This window comes from Diabrotica virgifera, chromosome 8 (assembly GCF_917563875.1).
Source record: "Diabrotica virgifera virgifera chromosome 8, PGI_DIABVI_V3a".
Classification (NCBI taxonomy): domain Eukaryota; kingdom Metazoa; phylum Arthropoda; class Insecta; order Coleoptera; family Chrysomelidae; genus Diabrotica; species Diabrotica virgifera.
The window spans coordinates 181,457,495-181,472,375 of NC_065450.1; the positions used below are offsets into that span (position 1 = coordinate 181,457,495).

A 14,881-nucleotide genomic window follows, 5' to 3' on the forward strand; every position below is an offset into this window, starting at 1 on the left:
ATAAGAAAAAGTTTACAATTCTACATCCCCTCCATTTTACAAAAATGGAGGGGACATTTTACATTCAAAATAAGTCCGCAATTGGATAAAATGACTAATTATAAGTAACTTTTGTTCTATAGAGTTTTTTCCCTAAGTTAATACTTTTCGAGTTATTTGCAAGTGAATATGATCATTTTTACCAGAAAAAACAAGTTTTTGGACGGTTTTTCGAAGACAACTCAAAAAGTAAGTATTTGAGCGAAAAAAATATTCTTAGCAAAAATATAGCATATAAAAAATTTAAAAAAATGGTGTATGTTTGAGGTCTGTAGACCTAGTAGAAGCAGAGTTGTAGCTAATGAAATGTAGGTTCTTCTTCATCAAATTCCAAATCGAATATTTCAATTTGAAATAACCCAAAAACGTAGCACTTTTCGGGGAAAATTTATTTCAAATTTTTTAAATTGTTTAAAAAAACGTTTATTTTTGTTTTTTAAAAAAAGTTGTATCATTAAAAGTAAGTGAGTTACTCTCAAAATATTGTTGGTCCCTTTTATTTTTTGGTAAAAAAAATCGCGAAAATCACCCCCTAATTAACATCACAAATAAATTTTATCATTACCACTTCACAAGTTATTTTGCTTATGTATTGTTTATATGATCTGTAAGTTTCATCGGTTCAAAGTGTTTATTTTTGAAAAAGTTGTAGTTAGTATGGCTTGAACGAGTAACTAATCACAAATTTAGGCAAATTTTGAACAGCCATAGCATAACCAATTTTTGTCTAACAAGAAAACAAAACGCAAAAATATTCAGAAAAGCAAATCGTACATTTTATTACTCTTTGAGATTTTTGGTATTACTTATATTTTTTAAGTTAATTCCATGAAAAGTTCAATGTTTTTTTTTTTATTAAAAAAAATGTTCTATTTTAAAGCCAATTTTTTTTCAAAAATGAGCACTTTCAACGAAACTTATAGATAATATAAACAATATATAAATAAAGTAACTTGTGAAGCGGTAACGATTAATTTTATTTGGAAAGCTAATTAGGGGGTGATTTTCGCGATTTTTGTACCAAAAAATAAAAGGGGCCAACAATATTTTGAGCGTAACTCATTTATTTTTAATGTAGGAAGATTTTTTAAAAAACAAAAATAAACCTTTTTTATTCACTTAAAAAAAGTTGTAATGAATTTTCCCTTAAAAAGTGCTCTGTTTTTTGGTTATTTCACATTGAAATATTCGATTTGGCATTTGATAAAGAAGAACCTACTTTTCATTAGCTACAACTTTGCTTCTACTGGGTCTGCAGACCTCACGCGTACACCCTTTTTTTCAATATTTTATAAGCTATATTTTTACTAAGAATATTTTTTTCGCTAGAATACTTATTTTTTGAGTTATCTGCGAAAAACCGTCCAAAAACATGTTGTTTTTATTAAAAATGAACATATTCACTCGCAAATAACTCGAAAAGTATTGACTTAGTGAAAAAACTCTATAGAACAAAAGTTGCTTAGAATTAGTCATTTTATCCAATTCAAATTCAAATATTTTTCACCCCGTATTTCCCAATTATTGTAAAATGGAGGGGATGTAGAATTGTAAACGTTTTCTTATATAATAGTAGACAATTTTAACTACCTATTCATAAATTTTCATCCTTCCTTTATTTTTTTATAGGTTTTCGTAAAATTTTGTGTTCCCTGATCGGGCTAAATCAGTTCAGCTATGGACCGCCTGGGCTATGGAACAAGAGGACCTCGGATAAAAATCCTCTTATCGTTAACTGCGTTACCTCTTACGCAACATATATAACCTTCAATAGCTGGTGACACCAAAGTAAGTAGTGCTCTAATTTTTCCTTATTTGTGAGAAATTTTTGAGAAGAAGCTTTTTGTCGGTTCTTGTATATTAAAGAGCGTCTAAGATTAGTATTTGTAACATTGCGTAGTTAATAATGTCTAGTTGTATAAACAATTGCAAACATTATACGATTTCCTGTATTTAGAATATTTTTAATGTTTTTAATTTATACGTGGCCCGTGGTCCTGTATTTTTATTTTTGTTACGGATAATTTAAAGATGAGTTCGAGAGCTCGAAAAAGTTTGCAAATGCTGCAGACAAGTGACAAAATATCGACAATAGCTTAACAGTGTCCAATGATATGAGCATATGTATGTGACTCCGAAGCCGTCCGTATGATAAATGAAGCTGAGTTTATTTTTGCTGATATGTTTTAAACAGTGCAACGGTTTAAAGTTGAAGGCGAGACAGAAAATGGTACCTCTAGGTATGAAGTAACAGTTTTAACAAATAAATTTCGTGAAGATAACGCAAATCTACATAATACTGCAAAGCTAAAGCCCAAATAGTGACCAAAAAATTGAAGAAGAAACATACGAAGATATATCTGTAACAACTACATTTTCTAAAAATGATGAGTATCTACCCATTAATACCTTAGCTTCAGGAAGTCGTGAAGATAATATCGAACAAGAAATCACTAATATCAGAAACAAAAGCCCAAATAGTGACCAAAGAATTGAAGAAGAAACACGTGAAGAAGTATTTTTAACGAATAGATGTTATGAAGATGATGAATATCTGCCCAGTAAAGCATTAGATTGAGAAAGTAGTGATAAAGAAAATAGCGAAAAATAAATTACCGATATACGAAACAAAAGCTCTAATAGTGACCAAAGACTTGATATAAATAATGAAACTAGAGGGACAAAACGAACAAAGGGGGTTAATCAGAGAGCCATGAATAAGAAAAAAGCATGGAAGGATTGGTTTCAAAAAGCCTAGACGACAAAAAATACGTTTCATGATACACTTAGAAAATTGAGACATCTAGAGCCTGGATGTCAGTGCGGAACAGAAAAAAAATGGTGCTAGGAAATGCCAGCTTATTAGTGAAGAACATTAGTGAACAGAAAAATTATATTTAAAAATTTTTGGCAGCAAATGTCTTGGAATCAAAGAAAAGTTTATGTGTGCAATACAGTGAAATGTAAAAGTCCCAAAAAACAAAAAAAATGGATCTATAAGAAGGTCTACACTTCCTGTAAAAAATGTCACCGTTCCTGTTTGTAAAACGATGTATCTTAGTACAACTGGTTTGGGTGAGTGGTCTGTAAGAAGCTAGGTATGCTTCTTTTCATGAGCATTTTTCAGTGCGTCACAAATGATAGAAAAAAAGGTAAGTACCTGATAATATGCATTTTAGTGACATGACATTTTAGTTAAATCTGACAGTTGTTACATTTTATTTGCAGGCATAAAATCGAAGGTATTTTCTTTGATTTGTATAGTCTTATAAATTGAACAGATTATATTCGTAGATATATTATCATCATCATCATATCATCATCCAGCCTCAAAAATCCACTGCTGAACATAGGCCTCCTCCCCTCGTTTCCAATCCCATCTATCCTACTCCGCTCTCATCCAATTTTTATTTACCTTTCTTAAGTCGTCAGTCCATCTTGTAGGCGGTCGACCGACGCTTCTCTTGTCTTCTCTTGGCCTCCATTCCAATAACCTTTCTCTTTCTCTTTAGGCATGTGGGCAACTCACTTTTAAAAGTTTCTCTCAGTTTTCCAAATGCTGCCCACCCAAGACCTATTCTTCTCTTCAGTTCATGAGTCTGGTTATCCCTGCCAATCGTAATTTCATGTCCAGATATATTATATAATTCGTAAATAATTTTTTTTTTCGATTATAGCGCCATCTATTGACAACTAGAATAAATGTTATAAATGTCACCGACGAAATGTAATCACCGACGACGTGCGTTTTTTTTCTGTCACATGCAATTTAATGCCTTAGAAAGAAATCGAAAAACTGTGACGCACTGAAAGATCCTCATGAGAAAAAGCATACTGCAAAATGAAAATGGGCTAGTTCACAAAAATGAGAGTGTTATACTTACACGAACGGTAAGAAAGAACGAAAAATATGAACATACTATTTTTTGGGGCAGTTTTTTGATTCTCTTAATAAATTACTTACACATTATTGTCGCAAGGATACATCGAAATTATACGTGGAACAAGATTTTCAGTCATTACCGCAGGTATTTGAAGAATACAAAAAGCAATGTCAAAATCAAAACAAACAGTGTTTATCAATATCTACATTGTCAGCAATGAATAAACAAAAGACCATCATCGGATTGTTTAGACCACGGAAGGATAGATGCGATGAGTGTTACAGGTTTGAGAATGGAAATTTGGAGCAGATAGATTTTCTCAAACATCAAGAAGAAAATGATCGAACTAGGAAAGAGAAAGAGTTAGACAAAGATAAAGCTGTTTTGGGAGAATGTATTGTAGTCACTATAGATATACAAGCTATAAAATTATGCCCGCATGTACACGCGAGTTCTCTTTATTACAAAGTTAAATTATGTTTTCATAATTTTACTGTGTACGATGTGGCAACTAAGCAAGCAACGTAACTAAGATTATTTAAAAGAAAACTACTTACACAAAAACGATAAAAGACATATCGTTATATTTTCAGAGGGTTGTACGGCCCAAAACGTAATTGTATCATGTCTAACGCACTTTTGTATCTCTCAGAAACTTACAATGTGGCATCGTGGCATTTTATCAAAAACATCTGGCCAAAAGACACACGCAAATAAAATGAGACAGTGTCCATACTGCAATAGAAACTGCGCTTAAAAATAAAGACATCTATCTACCGAGCGATTATGCAAGAATTACCAAAGGAGAACGATGAAAAAATCCCTATGTAGTGAAATCACCAGACTTCGAATTTTTTCGTAACTACAGCATAAAGCCTTTATTAAGATATGAGTCATTCGTCCTGGAAAACTTGCACACGATCCCGTTGTAACTGATATAGGGCAGTGAATGAGGGTATTTGGCTCCGAATTCCATCGTACTACATCGATTTACTTGATATTTTCACAGTAAGTAGGGCATAGCTCATGAAAAAAAGTCTACCCTATGCCGATGTGCGCTTTTAGCTTGCGGGTGGTTCCCACCCCTTCTCGGAAGTGAAAAATGGTTTGGTTAAAATAGCTACGGAAGAAGCTAGAGAACCTAATTTTTTAGCAAAAATTGTACCTTAATTATTTTTTGAAAACTCAATATTTTTTGAGTTATTCGTGGTTGAAAATTGGCCATTTTCATTGAAAAATGACACCTTTTCGGACGGATTTTTGTAAATACCTTAAAAACTATGCATCTAACAAAAAAACTATATAAAATATTTCTGTAGGTTATAGAGAAACAAAGAGATTCGTTCCTTCATAAATCTTCTATACTATTAAAATAGAAAGAGGGATATGGTAGGTAAGAAGAGTTTGTTTTTTTGCTGCGTGCTCAAATCGGTGTATTCAATTTGAAATAACAGAGAGACGGTTGATTTTAGATATATAATGATACTTATACTTACAACTGTTAGGCACATCAAAGAAACATGAAACGTAAATCACGTTTCATGGAAATAAAACACTACTAAACAAATAGACGTCCGGCCATTTATGAAAATAAAAATGTGTTATGAGCATGAATCACACTCGTTTCATTGGTAGGCGGACTTCAAGATTTGTTTAGCCGTGTTTAATTTTTATGAAACGTGTTTTACGTTTCATGTTTCATGTTTTTCGTTTCATGTTTCGTTGGTGTGCGGCTTGCCTTATAGTGCTTAAAAAGACCTTTAAAATAAGTAATACTAAATGTCGATTACATTCAAACTAAGCGAGATATTCTGCAAAAAAGTTGATGACTAATGTATTTTACGAAAACATTAGAAGTATATTTAGCCCCTCATCCATCAGAATTTAAATACATCGCTTTCCTTCTACAATAATTTTTAATATAGTGTTATTTTTATTTTCAAAAAGTTGGACTGGTTTAAAATGAATGGTTTCTGAGAAAAATAAGATAAAATTATAGAGCACCTTTTTAAATTTTCTAGTTTTTTAGATTTAAATTTCCTTTTTATTTTTCATTACTGTATCTCTTATCATTTTCAAGTTACATGGAGAAAAGGGAAGATTTTTAAGAAAATTTAAAAATGCTCTCTATAATTTGATCTTTTGTGTTTAAAAACCATTTATTTTAAACCCGTGGCGTATAAACATAGAAATAACAATATAGTAAAAGGTATTGCAGAAGGAAAACAATGCATTTACATTTTGGTGGATGAGGGTCAAAAATTACTTCTCATTTTTTCGTAAAACACATTAGTTATCAATTTTTTTGCAGCATATCTGGCTTAGTTTTAACGTAAGGGACCTTTAATATAGCTCATGTTAAAGATCTTTTCAAGCACTACAAAAGATATTGGTAGAATTATACATTTAAAATCGACCGTTTCTCTGTTATTTGAAGTTGAATATACCAGTGTACCAAAAAACAAACTATTTCCACCTACCATAATATCTGTTTTTGTATTATAACTAGAGGGGTTATGGAGGCAAGAGTCTCTTTTTTTATAGCTTACAAAAATGTTAAATATAGTTTGTTTCGTTAGATGCATAGTTTTTAAGGTATTCGCAAAAAACCGTTCGAAAAGGTATTTTATGTTTCAATGAAAATGGCCAATTTTCAACCACGAATAACTCAAAAAGTAATAAGTTTTCAAAAAAAAATTCTAGAACATTTTTTGCTTAGAATTAGGTTCTCCAGTAAATTCCGTAATAATTTTAACCAAAAATTTTCCACCCCTGAGAAGGGGTGGAAACTACCCCCAAGATAAAAGCACACACCGGCATAGGGTAGACTTTGAATTAGGAGATAAGTAGAGACTAGGCCCAAAATTTCATTAAAATCCATGCAGTAGGATATAATTCGGAGGTAATATCCTATTCTTGCTCCCATTGACTGGCGTAATATTAAAACATTAAAATATTGTAACGGCGAAATACAGTATAAATTGACTTTTGATGAAGAGTTTCGTATAGGGCCGTAACTACCATTGGGGCAACCGGGGCAGCGCCCCGGGGCCCCCGGACAAAGGGGGCCCCGCAGGGGCCCTCGTTTGTTTGACCGTGCATAGATTTTAACGAGGAAAATAAAAATACGTATTTTAAAAGGCGATTCCAACGAAAAACGAAATATTTTCAAATGACACAATTTTAAAGAGACCTACAGGGCACCCCAGACATCAACAAAAAGTTTTAATTTTTCACTGGGGAAATTAGTCTTTTCGACTAAAATTGGAACAGAGCAGGGGCCCCTGAGACTTGAGCTAAGCTGGGTCCCCCCCCGAACCTTAACATAAAAATTTAAATAATGAATGGGTTTCATGTGTGAGTCCATACTATTGTAGTAAAGAAAGAAAGACGTTCTCACAAACAATTTATTTTACAACTGACGACCGGATTCGCTGTGTACAATTTGCACAGAATCCTCAGGTCCCAGTTAAGGCTATGGGTACATAATTCGCAAATATTTTACGTGCATCCCTACTTTTTCTGTCTTTACACGGCAAATTACCTGTAGTAAAATTCACACTGGTATGGATATGTAAACATTACTAGAATGTCATTCTACTTGAAAATGTCATCATTAATTTAAAGAGATGGGTTTTGAATGTTCTTGGGTAACTGTTATTTTTTTAATTGGAAATTATTAATTCAGTTAATAAATGTGATAATTTTTTCACTAACTATGTATTCAGTGATTGTAATAATTTATTTGTACAACAAAGACTAATACTCAATCGAGAAAAGAGGAAAAGTGTTAAAGTGATTTTTTAATAATATATTGTTATGGAACGCTTACAATTTTGAACATCTTTAACAACAAAATACTTGGATCACAGAATATATTATCCTGATGTATTCTCTGCTTGGATCCTCCACAAATAATACACAATAAATAACTTTATATTAAATTCGCGTCTTAAATCAATTATTTATCAAATACACTATATTTCAATAATATTTAATCAATAACTCAACATATTCCCGATGCAATGTCAAATATTTAAAATTGTCACTGATTGTCAGTGTCTGACTGACAATATATTCTGACAATATTATATTCGGCTTAGTACGTTGTAAGACAAAGATAGATTTGGAAAATGTTACCACGGTATTGTGTTTATTTTTTTCGAATCCTGAAAAAACCAATAAATATTTTTGAAAAATTTAAACGCAGAATGAAAGACTAAATTATTACCGAGGGCCAAAAGTCCCTTAGAATAAATAAAAAGTTTATTTTGAATGATATATTTGAAATTAAAAATCACACTAAATTTTCTCTTAGTTTTTCACCCCTGTAACTTATTAAAATAAACATTATAGAAGTTCTCAGGGACTTTCGGCCCTCGCTAATAACGTGATCATTCATTCTGCGTTTAAATTTTTCAAAAATACTTATTAGTTTTCTCAGGATTCGAAAAAAATGAATCCCCATTTGAATAGCATTGCAGCCGAAAATACGTACCGATCCTCTTAAAGTAAACTTAAATGCTACAAACAATAAAAAGAAGTAAATAAAAAAATTAAAAAAATAAGATTTTTTTTATTGTTTGTAGCATTTAATTTTACTTTAACCTTGACCTGAGGATTCTGTGCAAATTGTAGACATCGAAACCGGTCGTCAGTTGTAAAATAAATTAAAAATAGAAAATCAACGGTTTTATTTTTGATTCAAATCTGTCTCTTTATATCCTCCGATAGTACTATTTCTAGGTCTACCTGTTGTCAAGGAGGCTCTGCAGAAGACAAATTTACACCAACACGTCCCTAGTTTCTCGGTATAAAATAAAACTATTTATACCGCAGTATGTTTAGAACGCCCTCTAACGGGGAATAAGTGAAATAAATAACGGGTAATAAATTGTTTGTGAGAACGTCTTTCTTTCTTTACTACAATAAAAATTTAAATTATTACTTAGGAAATTAGTTATTTCGGCGTAATAAAAACTAAAATGTCATTGGAAGAGGGTCCCGGGCTAAGCTGGGGACCCCGATACCATTCAAAAAGAAATAAAAATGTCCAGGATACAACAAGTCCAGGAAGGAATGCCTCAGGGGAGTATTTAATCGCCCATTTAATATAACATTTTTGTTTCAAATTTGCCAACAGATTTAAGAACATTTTCTAAAAAATTATGTATGTCTTTAGAAACTTCAGTCATGGAATGCATTAAAATGCGTTTTCAAAGGGTTAAATATCAAACATTTTCCCGAGCCCCCTTCTGCTGGGGGTAAAGCCCCCGGTAGGGGGCCCCCAACGGAAGACCCACAGACCTCCCGGTAGGGGGCCTCCAGATCACGTTTGCCCCGAGGCCCCAACATCGTACTTACGGCCCTGTGTAGCGAACGAACGCATTCGTTGATAATCCGTCCGCAATGTCAGATACAGATGAAGCTATAAATTCCCCAGACCTCCCGGTAGGGGGCCCCCAGATCACATTTGCCCCGGGGCCCGCAACATCGTAGTTACGGCCCTGATTTCGTAGTCTTCCTCGCAGAGCCAAGGCAATCAATCTGAAGCAGGCCATCTTTCCGGCACTTCATAAAGGTCCTCTCAACATTACAAAAAAGAAGTATGAAGTAATTATAACAAATAAAACCGGTGATACCACGAGATTGCTGGTCATATCCGCTACAGTTTCAGTAGGAAGTACGTCTTAGTATATTTGTTGTGTTTTGCACGCTTTCTCTTTTGTATTTTAAAATTGATTTTTATTACTGTGAACTAAGCAATAAAACTTGGTTTAGTAAAGAATTCTCTTTTTTAATTTTAAACAATTACTTGTGATTGTCGATTTTATAATAAAGAAAAAAAGAAAATAACAATAATTGGTTTATATTGTATTTTGTATATTCATCATCATCATCATGCAACCTCTTCTGTCCACTGCTGGACATAGGTCTCTCCCATTTGTTATGTTCGTGTAAAACTCCCTTAACCATGAATGTAGGTTGGTACTACTATCATCTGAACGACAGCTGTCAGATACTTAATACGGCGATAGAAAATGGAAACCATGTGCATAATTCCTTAAAATAAAGTATTTTACATCGAGTATTATTTCATTACAAATACTTACGTCCTTTAAGTACAAAGGACTTGACATTTGGCGACGAGGATAATGGATACAAATATTACAGACACTACATCAACTACAGCCGGTACAAACACGAGTTCCTCGACTACAACTGCGATAGTTGCACCTGCTACAGCTCCAGTAATGTCTACACAAGTTTCTACATTCCAGTTTTCCGTTGAACCTTTTAACCAGACAGCTACAAAATGGTCCAGGTGGGTAAAACGACTGGAAGGAGCATACAAAGTTTTTAAAATTCCAGAGGAAATGAAATTGCCCTATTTACTACATTACATGGGGTCGGAAGCATACGATACACTGTGTGATAAACTAGCTCCAGAGGTCCCTGAAGACAAGTCATATGAGGATACAGTTAAGTTAATGGATAATTTTTACAACCCTGCACCACTTGAAATTGCTGAAATATTTAGGTTTCAATCAAAAAGACAAGCAGAAGGCGAAAGTATACAAGAATACCTACATTCTCTACAGAAACTTGCCATAAACTGCAACTTTTCCACATATTTAAAAAGTGCTATACGAAATCAGTTTGTTTTTGGTTTACAGTCAAAGAGGATTCAAGCCAGACTATTAGAAACAAAGGGATTGGACTTGGACCGAGCCGTAGAAATTGCAGCAAGCATGGAAACTTCAGAAAAGGATAGTAATCAATTTTCTCACAACAATAATTACAATCAGGCTAGTATAAATGTTTTAAATGCGAAAGCAAAAAGTTCTCATAAAAATACAAACACTAGTAAATTTAATGATAATAATACAGTAAATAATCATAGTAGCTCTCCTAATAATACTTCTACAATGTCAAATAACCCTAATAGGGCTTGTTATAGATGCGGAGACACCTCGCATTTAGCCGATAAATGTAATAAAAAGCATTTAATCTGTAACTTTTGTAAAAACGTCGGACACATTCAAAAAGTTTGTTTAAAGGCACAACAAAATTCACACAGGCAAGTAAATTCAGTAAACTCTGCTCAAGAGGTCTTAGAAGTAAATGCTGGAAATTGCAAAGATAAATTTTTTATAAATTTAAAAGTGAATGGTAAGATTTTAAATTTTGAAATTGATTCTGGCGCTGCTGTTACAATCATAAATAAAAATATATTTGAAAAATATTTTCCTGCATTACAATTACAAAAATCGGATGTTAAATTAACTACATACTGCAAAAATAATTTGAATGTTTTAGGTTTAGTTTCAGTGGAGGTTGAGCACCAGGAATTAAAGCACACTCTAAAGTTGTATGTGGTGGATGGTGATGGCTACTCACTGGTTGGTCGAGAGTGGATACATGCTCTGGAAATCAATTTACATCAGGTAAATACAATTCTACATGAAAATTTTGAAATTGCAACTTTGTTAGATAAATATAAACATTTATTTGAAAAGTCAGTTGGTGAAATAAAAGGGTTAGAGGCTGAAATTTATCTAAAACCTGGTACTAAAGCAAAATTTTGTAAGGCCCGTCCTGTAGCTTTTGCATTACGCCCTAAAGTTGAGGCAGAATTAGAGTCCTTAGTAAATCAGGGAGTCTTAAAGAAAGTAGCATTTTCGGACTGGGCAACTCCTATTGTTCCTGTAGTTAAACAAAATGGGGACATACGCATTTGTGGTGATTTTAAAATCACATTAAACCCTTGCATTGAAGTGGATGAATACCCTTTACCTACACCAGATGACCTACTTTCCCAATTAGCAGGTGGGGACAAATATACAAAAATAGATATTACGAAAGCTTACTTACACTTGCCAATAAAAGATGAAATGAAACATTTACTTACATTAAACACCCATAAAGGTTTATTTCAACCAAATCGATTAATGTTTGGAATTGCTAGTGCTCCTGCCAAATGGCAACGTTTAATGGAGCAAATGCTACAAGGAATAGATGGTATTTCAATATTTCAGGATGATATAAGAATTACAGCTCCAAATAATACCTTACATTTACAAAGACTTGAACAAGTTTTAAAGAAATTATCTGAACATAATTTACATATAAATTTGGATAAAAGCGAATTTTTCAAAGACGAGATTGACTACTGTGGATATAAGATGAGTAAAACGGGTGTGTCTACTAGTGCAGATAAGGTAACTGCAATTGCAAATGCTCCAATACCTACAAACAGAACTCAAGTTTGGAGTTTCTGTGGCCTAATTAATTATTACAGACGTTTTTTAAAAGATACTTCTACAATTTTACAACCATTAAATAATTTACTTAAAAAGAATGTCAATTTTAAATGGTCGAATACTTGTCAAACTGCGTTTGACAAAGCAAAAAAACTCATTTGTTCTAGAAATGTTTTATGTCACTATGACCCAAATTTACCATTAGTCCTAGCAACTGATGCATCACCCTATGGGGTAGGTGCAGTACTTTCACATATCTTTCCAGACGGTACAGAGAGACCCTTACAGTTTGCTTCTCAAACTCTTACTACTACACAGCAAAGGTACTCACAAATAGACAAAGAAGCTTACAGCATAATTTTTGGAGTAAAAAAATTTTACAATTATTTATGTGCTAGGAAATTTACTTTGCTCACTGATCATAAACCGTTAGTTCAAATTTTTGCACCTGATAAAAGCCTACCAGTTTTAAGTGCAACAAGAATGCAACATTATGCAATTTTCTTACAAGGTTTGAATTATGACATTCGTTACAAAAATACAGATTCTCATCTCAATGCTGACGCACTTTCACGTCTACCTATAAAATCAGAACAAAATTTCACACATGATGAGCCAGATATTTTTGAAATAAATCAAATTGAAACTTTGCCTACAAATATTAGAGATCTAGCTTTTCATACAAAAAATGATCATACCTTAAAAAAATTACTTGTTGGGTTAAAAACAGGAAAACCTGTTGATAAACGATTTAGCTTCAATATAAATCAAGCTGAATTTTCATTACAATCTGATGTTATTATGAGAGGACAAAGAGTAGTTATACCTACTAAATTGAGAAATAAAATTTTGACAGAATTACATACTGCACATTTTGGAATAGTTAGAATGAAATCTTTAGCTCGTAGTTATTGCTGGTGGCCTCACATAGACCAGGATATTGAGTCACTTTGTAAAAATTGTTTAGAGTGCAATAAGCACAAGAACAACCCAATTAAAGATAATTCTCATATATGGGAACCACCAAAATTTTGTTTTGAACGAGTGCATGCTGATTACGCTGGACCTTTCAATGGAGGTTATTATTTTATATTGGTAGATTCCTTCAGTAAATGGCCTGAAATTCATTTTACAAAAAATACTACTACAAAAACTACTATTGAAATTTGCCGAAAAATTTTTACAACTTTTGGTATTCCTAAAGTTTTTGTTACAGACAATGGTAGACAATTTGACTCTCATGAGTTTAGAACTTTTATGAAAGATAATGGAATTACACAAAAATTTACTGCACCCTACCATCCTGCAACTAATGGACAGGGAGAGAGATATGTCCAAATACTGAAAAAATGTTTAAGGGCTATGCGAAGTGAGGGAAATGACAGGGAGTTTGAATTATGTAAGCTACTTATGCAATACCGCAGAAGCCCACATACAGTTACAGGTAAAAGTCCCTCAGAACTTATGTTAGGAAGACAAATAAGGAATAGATTAGATTTACTTAAACCTTCATGTAGTGATAGAGTTACCTATACTGATATGAGTCTAAGAAACTTTGATATAGGAACTAGGGTTTCCGTGAGGGATTATTTTCATTCTAAATGGCAATTTGGCATTATTGTACTCAGATTAGGGTTATTGCATTATTTAATTCAGTTAGATGATGGTAGAACATGGAAACGTCATGTAGACCAAATACGGCAAATTGGGGAATATACTCCATCTCAAAATAATCCAACATGTTACATTCCGGATACCATTACTCACAATTTGATTCTGAGGGAGGCATCAATTCCAGAGCACAGTGTCTCACCACCACCTACCGAAGTGATTACTGATGAATCCGAAATTTCAAACAATATGGAAAGTTCGAATAGTGTACCTGGGGCTCAAACTGAAACTGAGGAACCCATTTTAAGGCGTTCCACTAGAGTAAGGAAACCTGTTACCAGACTGAATTTGTAAGTACTTTTACTTCTAGTTAACTTTTGTAATTCTTGGTCAAGGGAGGAGGTGTTATGTTCGTGTAAAACTCCCTTAACCATGAATGTAGGTTGGTACTACTATCATCTGAACGACAGCTGTCAGATACTTAATACGGCGATAGAAAATGGAAACCATGTGCATAATTCCTTAAAATAAAGTATTTTACATCGAGTATTATTTCATTACAAATACTTACGTCCTTTAAGTACAAAGGACTTGACACCATTCTTCGCCATTCTTCACGGTTCTGTGCTTTTTGTTGCTATTTCTTGGATATTCGGTTAATGTCGTTCATCCAGCGTGTCGTTGGTCGCCCTCTGCTGCGTTTGTCTTCTCTTGGACGCCAGTCAATTAGTTTTTTGGTCCATCTTGAGTTATTCAGTCGCGCTATGTGGCCTGCCCAATTCCATTTCAGCTTGGCTATACGTTCAACGACATCAGTGATACCTGTTCTTTTCCTTAAGTCTTGGTTCCTTATTTTGTCTTTTTTTGTCACGCCGAGAATCGATCTTTCCATGCGCCTTTGTGCAATTCGCATTTTTAGTGCTGTTGTTTTTGTGAGCGTGAGAGTTTCTGCTCCGTATGTCATACTGCCGTGCTTAGCAAAAACGCCGTATCTGCAGAGACATTACATTCGAGTAAAATCGATTTTAGTTTAAGAATTCGTATACATTTACACAGGAAACGGCATAAGACGCGGCGTGTTTA

General features: G+C 33.4%; 2 protein-coding genes across 2 annotated transcripts in view; both read left to right on the forward strand.

Moving 5' to 3' along the window:
- LOC114327892 (elongation of very long chain fatty acids protein 1) overlaps nucleotides 1–14,881 on the forward strand; it is a 65,095-nt gene that overhangs the window by 2,691 nt on the left and 47,523 nt on the right. The window lies entirely within an intron of this gene.
- On the forward strand, nucleotides 10,104–14,344 carry LOC126890524 (uncharacterized protein K02A2.6-like). The gene is made up of 2 exons (XM_050659529.1): nucleotides 10,104–10,248; nucleotides 10,601–14,344. The coding sequence occupies exons 1-2, from the start codon at nucleotides 10,240–10,242 to the stop codon at nucleotides 14,150–14,152; spliced, it is 3,561 nt and encodes a 1,186-aa protein (XP_050515486.1). The 5' UTR covers nucleotides 10,104–10,239; the 3' UTR covers nucleotides 14,153–14,344.